The 7,877-nt window shown below is 36.7% G+C and overlaps 1 protein-coding gene and 1 long non-coding RNA gene across 3 annotated transcripts in view; one reads left to right on the forward strand and one right to left on the reverse strand.

Annotated features, from left to right (window-relative positions):
- Positions 1 to 2,455, forward strand: part of LOC107183527 — a 15,836-nt gene extending 13,381 nt beyond the window's left edge. The window contains exon 3 of the long non-coding RNA XR_001514317.1: positions 2,445 to 2,455. This is a non-coding gene — a long non-coding RNA (uncharacterized LOC107183527). The remainder of the gene's footprint in view (positions 1 to 2,444) is intronic.
- The window catches only part of TLK1 (tousled like kinase 1), a 108,604-nt gene that overhangs the window by 13,240 nt on the left and 87,487 nt on the right, over positions 1 to 7,877 (reverse strand). For both annotated transcript variants that reach the window (XM_006766551.2, XM_015565772.1), the window contains 6 exons: positions 5,977 to 6,068; positions 5,804 to 5,893; positions 5,491 to 5,660; positions 5,109 to 5,244; positions 2,872 to 2,983; positions 1,171 to 1,278 (listed from right to left, as the gene is read on the reverse strand). In XM_006766551.2, the coding sequence (XP_006766614.1) occupies positions 1,171 to 1,278; positions 2,872 to 2,983; positions 5,109 to 5,244; positions 5,491 to 5,660; positions 5,804 to 5,893; positions 5,977 to 6,068 (708 nt within the window). The remainder of the gene's footprint in view (positions 1 to 1,170; positions 1,279 to 2,871; positions 2,984 to 5,108; positions 5,245 to 5,490; positions 5,661 to 5,803; positions 5,894 to 5,976; positions 6,069 to 7,877) is intronic.

The following is a 7,877-nucleotide window of genomic DNA, read 5'->3' on the forward strand; positions in this document are numbered from 1 at the left end:
TTATTCTTACAGCAGAAAGAAATGGCAATGTCATGTATTTGTCTTGGAATTTCACAGGTTTTAAAAAGAAGACTACAACAGGGAGTCACAGAGAAATAAACTTTGGGATAAGCATAACAAAGCAGGAGTGAAAATGGGAAAGGCCAATCAGGGGATGAAGGTGGGATGATATTAAGGACCATCATAGTTTTGCTATTAGAAATATCTATTTCATGTTATCACATAGACATGTATGGATTAGTCTACGGCCATACCACCCGAATGCACCTGATCTCGGAAGCTAAGCAGGGTCAGACCTGGTTAGTACTGCCCTGGCTAATGTGGCTCAGTTGGCAGGAGTGACATCCTGTACACCAAAAGGTTGTTGGTTTGATTCTGTTCAAGGCACATCCCCAGTCCCAGTTGGGGTGCATGCGATTGGCAACTGAAAGATGATAAACGTTTGTGTCCCGCACCCCCCTCCCCCCAAAAAAATCAACGAAAATGTCCCCAGGTGAAGATTTTTTTAAAAAGAACTTTAGGAAGCCATTGTTATAGCTTCAGAGAATTCTACATGCCAAGAAAGCTAAAGAAGAGGTCAGGCCTTTTCAAGAACTAGTGCAGAGTAACATGAGATCAAATAGCTCTGATATTTACTAGGTATAATTCTGGACAAGTACTTTTGCTATGTACGCACCCTGACTGGGGATCGAATCCACAACTACTGTATGAGCCCTGACCGGGAATTGAACCCAGGACCCTCCAGTGCACAGGACAACTCTCCAACCAACTGCCAGGACTCAACATAATACTTCTATTATTTCTTAATCAGTTGGCCTTTGAATAACATGGGGATTAGGGACATCACCCCCAGTGCAGTTGAAAATTCACATTACTTTTGACTGAAAGTCTTATCAATGACTTAAATAGTCAAATAAGACATATTTAGTATGTTATATATAATATTTAATATACTCTTACAATAAGAGAAAAGTTGAGAAAGCATGTACGTATATTTTATGTATTCATGACATACCTTTTTCAAAAATTTTTTTCAATATTTCTAGGCTATGTGAGTCACCTGCAAATTTCCCATATTGTTCAAGGATCAACTCTATACCTCCTGGACAGATTTTCCTGTGGTGGCAATTACTTTGTTTTAAACACAATTTATGACATGAAATTTCTTACCTTGGCTTCAGTGCTTACAACTGGTTTTACAGGGAACTGAACTTCTGTGGCTTTTAATATTGTATTTTCTTGAAGAATGTCTTGTTGAGATTGATTGTGACCAAATGGCTAAAAATAAAACATTGAGAAATTTATCTCACAAAAAATTTAAACAGGTATTATCAGTGAATACTCAAGATACAAATGATTTGTGTTCTAAAAAAGTCTTGCCCTCAGTTACATGGAAGTTGGGATGCATTTTCATAGCAACAAAGTTATAATTTGTACCTGCCGAGACAGCCTAATTAATCAATCCTCAAAATAGCTGAAACACTGTGAATAAGCAAAATAAAATAATGCTACTGCAACATAGGTAATTAAGATAAAATAACATAAGATATTTAAAACTTTATTCTTTTTTTTAAAAATATATTTTATTGATTTTCTACAGAGAAGAAGGGAGAAGGATAGAGAGTTAGAAACATCAAACAGCTGCCTCCTGCATGCTCCCGAGTGGGTATGTGCCCGCAACCAAGGTACATGCCCTTGACTGGAATCGAACCTGGGACCCTTGAGTCCGCAGGCTGACGCTCTATCCACCGAGCCAAACCGGTTTGGCATAAAACTTTATTCTTAATATTTACAAAATGAAATTTGATTAGAGAAAAGATGAAGTAGTGGAAATGCCTGTGGAAAGACCACTGAATAAAATACTTTGAGCCTAGTACACTAACTTAAATGAAATAGCTCTGGGTTTGGTCCTCCTAATTTGCAGTCAATTTTCAGACAAGTTCATTAAACTCTCTTTCCATACTGATGAAGGGACTAGATGGGATGGGGATTAGATAATATCTATAATAGTTTGTAGTTCTGACTTCAAAATAAAGAGGTTTAGGAAATATTAAGACTTAAGTTTGGCGAAATTTCCCTGAGGAAACTATGTCAAGGCCAAACTGTGTGTGCATGCAGTGAGGGAGAGAGAATGGAGGATAATGAAGTTTTGGCTCCAGTATTCCTTAACAATGTTAGCACTGTTAACATATAGTTCTTTTCCTTCAGTTAAAAAAAAAAAAGGTGTGTGTGCAAAATGCAGGCCAAGAAAATTGTTATGACGTTAAAATAATCCCGATCCACAGAAATTTTAGAAGAAATAGAGAAGAGCCCTAGCGGTTTTACTCAGTGGTTAGACCAGGGGTCCTCAAACTATGGCCCGCGGGCCACATGCAAATACAAATATTGTATTTGTTCCCGTTTTGTTTCTTTACTTCAAAATAAGATATGTGCAGTGTGCATAGGAATTTGTTCATAGTTTTTTTTTAAACTATAGTCCGGCCCTCCAACGTTTGGAGGGACAGTGAACTGGCCCCCTGTTTAAAAAGTTTGAGGACCCCTGGGTTAGAGTGTCAGCCTGTGGAACTAAGGATTTCACGTTTGATTCTGGTTAAGGACACATGCCTTGATTGCAGGTCGATCCCCGGCCCACACCAGGACATGTGCGGGAGGCAACCCATTGATGTTTCATTCTCTTTTCCTCTTCCCTCCCTTCTAATCTCAATGGAAAAATATCCTCAGGTAAGGATTGAAAGAAATAGAGAAGAAGCCTGGCTTTCCTTGGAAGGATTTAAATTGACTTTTGACTTTAAGTTAATGAACTTTGTATTTAAAAGGGGAAATTTCCACTTATCTAAATAGCACAGCTGCATCTGGTATACTTGAACTTACCTTTCTGCCATAAAGACACTGAAAGAAAATGACTCCAACTGACCACACATCAACCTTGTTGGAAATTTTTGGTGGTTCCTTTCCAACTACAAAACACTCAGGAGGTAAATACCTATAGTTTTTTGGGGAGAAAAAGGGAAAGGATACTATTAACAATCTGTAATTTAAAATCTAAGTGTAAAATCTCAAAACTAATTTTATCCACATGATTTCATTAGGACCTTCATGGATGAAAATCACCAATCAAGTTTTTGAATCCTTATATCACTTGACCCTAGCGCCAAAACATACAACTTTGAGATAAAGTATGATATACACACACATCCTAAAGTGTACAATAACATATATTATCGTTAGAAATTACAACATTCTAGGCACTTTCCCTTCCCTCTTCATTTCTCTTTCCTTTCCTCCTGCCCAGGCATGTTACCATTAGCTTTCACTCCCAAGCTCCAAAGGACCTTCTTTTACCTCTAGAACTTGTTTGATAAGCCCGTTTCTTCCAGGAACTATCTTTTCTACCTCTGTAATTTGGGTAAGTGTCTAATAATAGAATAAATCCTCTCCCACTGCTCCCCTTCACCAGCATTCAAACTGTAGGCAGTTCTCTTCCTAAAACACACATCTGATCAGGTGGCTCTTCTGTTTAAAGAAGCTCAGCATTACTAACTGCCAAGGTATATACACCTCATATCTCGTTTGTAACACCAGACCCATCGTAATCCAGCAGCAACTTAAACTTCCAACATCTGCACTCACTCTTCTTCTCCACCCCTCAAACTGGCTAGGGAAAGCCAATTAACGTAGCTGCCCACATTGCTTTTCTGTCACCTATGCTTTTGAATATGACAATCTTGAATACTTTCCCTAACCCTCCAATTCACGTGGAGAGCACCTTTTCTGCTTCCCTCTAGGTAGAGCTTTGCTTCTTCCCCATGTAACCATCATGACTATATCTCTTTCCTGCACAGCCTCCTAAATACAAGCCTCCCTGTCTCGTGTCTACCTGATAGAGGTAAATCTCCTTGTCTGCCCTGCCCTACATGAGTGAAGCCAGAGTGAGAGGGGAACAATATACTGGGTGTCTTTGCAGAAAAAAAAGGATCTATTATTTAGAACATGGTTTTCAAGCATCTTCCATAGGGCTCTACCAAAAAGCCTTGTTTTTATTGGTCTTATTTATTAGGACCCTAAGATTTTATTGTGAAAAAGCAAGCCTTGCTGCTAAAAGAAAAAAAAGTCTAAAGATTACTAATTGAGGATACAACTATTTAGGGGGTTACTAGTTTGAATAATTTTCTTTAAGTATGAAAAAAATTCATGACATATCTTATTCATATTCCTAGAAAATGCCACAAGCAGAATTTAAAACTTTAAAATGGCTTTAAAAGAATGCATGAACACGACTAATCCCTGTTCATGAAAAGTGAAGTCCGTACAGAACTGGGCTGTCTTATGGGACTGGTCACTATGTGCCCAAGCTATCTGTAAAGACTGTTTGTAGTCACCATCCTGTTCAAGAAAATTAAATACAGTTATCTTTCTTCCAATTAAAATGTCACTCCTTTTGCTCAACTAATTTATTCTGAAAACTAAGTTTGTTTTGAAATTTTATAATCTACGTTCTTCACTTTGGTGAACTGGACAATAAGTTTGGCAATTCACACTGAAGTAATTTTTATTAACACCTAGGTAACTGTGAAGGGAATGACATTCATTTAGACTGTGAATCTATGGTGCTATCTAGACTCATATCTATATGTAATGAAGTCAATAAAAGGTGTTTGTGAGAGTCAAGTCCAAAGGCCAAATATGCCAAATACTTCTCCCATCCACGATCAACAAAGCATCCATCTCCAATAAAAACTTTAACTACAAAACCTCTACAGAGAGGGCTTTTTGCTTATTTCCTGTAACAGTCAAGATGTTATATTTATGTAAGTATTTTTTTCATGATAAATGTCACTCTAACATTATAGAAAAAACCCATACATTCTCCACATTAGGAGTTTCTGGGTAGGTACTGAAGTCACCTGCTAATGCTAAGTCTTTCTCCCTCTAGTTTGCTGAGACGAGTCAAGAAGACTGATGGACGTGGCCTCCCGCTCAACTCAGAGACTTCGCATCAGTGCCCTCAGTACAGTAATCTCAAAGGTACATGGAAAGAAAAACTAAACTCTCATAAAAAGCCTTGTGACTAGTCTAGACAATTTTGATGTTTTCAGTAATATATTTACCAGTAAGTGCCTGCCCCTTGGGAAGTTAGGTCCATTCCATCTACACCATAGCTATCGTCATCCATGATCTTGGAAAGACCAAAATCAGTGATTTTGATTTCTCCACAAGCTGTTCCATCCACCAGAAGGATGTTTCCTAGGAACAAAATAAAAATAGAAGGTTCTTTTAATGATACATAGATAAATAACATCTTTATGACTTACGCTAACTTTTGGGAAATAAATATAATTTCAAAAAGTGACATGACAAAAAGACTTTAAATTCTACTACTCTATTGACATTTATAAACTAAACCAAAAAGCATGTTTTCAGGTAAATTAATAAATATGACATTATACTCCTTAGAGCTTAAAAATTTATTTAGACAATGTTATTAATTACCTGGCTTAAGATCATAATGTATAATAGGGGGTTTGATTTCATTGAGATATCTTAGTGCATTTACAATTTGCATTACAATAGACCTAGCTTCTTTCTCCGACATTAATTTATGTTGCTTCAGATAGAAATCCAAGTCATTGCCTTCACAGTATTCTAACACTGTACAAAACCTAAAATGGAGAATATTAAAAAAATTAGATATAAAATATTATCCAATAATTCAGAATCATAGTGAAGAAATGAAGTTATTTATGCCACCACCACAGAACAGGGAAAGCAGAAAGCAAACATATCTTTAGTTATATTCACTTACGTATCTGTATCCAAGGAGAAATAATCATAGAGTTTAACTATTCTGGGATGATCCAGTTCTTTGTGTATTCTATACTCTCTGCAGGCATGTCTACAGGAAGAGAGAGTATTTTAATTCTCCATTACCATTAAATATGTTTTCAATTGATAAAAAGAATGAAGTATTATATTTACTTATAGTAATTTTCCTTTTTCTCATCCCTCCAGCTTTTATTAAGCTGATGGATCTTCACAGCAGCGTATCTTTGTTCATAAAGGTCAAAAGCCTAGGATTCAAGTCACAAGAGTTAGGACCAAAGACCAACTGAAATAGCTGAAGAGGTTAAAAATTATATACAGTTCAATGACACACGATCAGAAACAAGATACATATTCCATGGTGCTAAATCAGAGGAAACTTTAAGTTTTATAAATAAATCAAAATAAAACAACAAAGCTATTTTTTGTTTTTAATATGAACCTGTTCCTCTATCCTGGCAGCAAACAGCCAAGAAAACAGATGGCTCTAATGCTTTTTTTGTGGGTTGGATAAAGCAAACCTTTTTTCTCTAGCTTCTCCTAGCAACTCCCCATCTTTTCCCTCACTTGTTTGAAAATTAACAAGTTCCTAAACTTTAATTATGAAACTGTTCAAACAGACATTATCACACCTAACCTCATCTATTACCCAACCAGTCTTTAATTTTCCCTAGTTGTCTAAAAAAAACCCCCACACACACCAAAAAAAGGTTCTGATACTCGTTTGTTTAAATCATCATCAGTCTATTTCTTAAGTAACAAAATAAAAAGTGACCAGTATTATTTAAGACTTCAGGTGACTTAAAAATTTTTTTAAACAACAAATGCCATTAAAAGAGAGACTTAATAATTTAGGTTTCACTGTGATTTATATACAAAGGTGCCCCTTTAAGAAAACACTTAGCTTACATATTTATTAAAAAGCAGGTCCTTAACTCACATTTTCCCCATCAATTTAATCTAAAAATAAGCAGTAGTGGTAAACTACTTATCACAAAATTATAGAAGCATGAGATCAGAAATAATAAAGGATGGAATAATTAAGAATATTCATTTTGGAGTCAAGATAACCTTATTAGCTGCAGGACTTTGTGCTAATACCCTCTCTCAGCCTCATTTATAAAGTTTGGGTTGTTAAAAGGATAAAATGGGGTGAAGCATATAAAGTATTTATTTATTTTTTAAATATATTTTATTGACTTTTTACAGAGAGGAAGGGAGAGGGATAGAGAGTTAGAAACATCGATGAGAGAGAAACACCGATCAGCTGCCTCCTGCACACCCCCTACTGGGGATGTGTGCCTGCAACCAAGGTACATGCCCTTGACTGGAATCGAACCTGGGACCCTTCAGTCCGAAGGCCGATGCTCTATCCACTGAGCCAAACCAGTTAGGGCCATATAAAGTATTTAGAAAAGTATGATTCATAGTAAATATCCAATAAATATTAGCTAATTATATTAATTAAAAGTTGGGTTTAGGTGTGCCCTCCCTCTGGGGAGCATGCCTGTGTCTTTCCCTTCTTCCTCTTCCTCCACAGGAATGCAACTCTTAAACTCTAAGGGACCCCACGGGACTTGCATCCAGGGAGCAATGGGCAGTGGCCAACCCCCTTGAAGCTGTCCCCAAGGTCCCCTTTTCTCTGACTTCTTAGTGAGCCAAAGCAGCCCAGCCTAGCTCATTTACCCTCTTAGACTCTCGCCTGTTGCTTCTTCTATCCTAGGCCCTTCCTTGTTTCACCGTTTCCAGCTTTAATAAACTTCTTCTAAATCAGTGGTTCTCAACCTTGGCTGCTCTAAATGCATTTTTTTAAAAGTTGGATTTAAAGAAATAGAAAAGAATTTTCAAAGGTTCATATGAGAGAAAGCAGAGTGGCATAAAGGATAAAATTCGGAGGCAATCATAATAAATGAAAATAGATGAAAGTAAAATTAAGTACACTACTGATAAAAGTTAATGCCAGTGTATGCTGATTATAATAGTTATATATGACACATCTTTCTCCCAAGATTAGATGAGTAAAGTACCTTCTCATAATACAGTTATCACTAAGCAAC

Source organism: Myotis davidii, unplaced genomic scaffold (genome assembly GCF_000327345.1).
Source record: "Myotis davidii unplaced genomic scaffold, ASM32734v1 scaffold59, whole genome shotgun sequence".
Taxonomy (NCBI): domain Eukaryota; kingdom Metazoa; phylum Chordata; class Mammalia; order Chiroptera; family Vespertilionidae; genus Myotis; species Myotis davidii.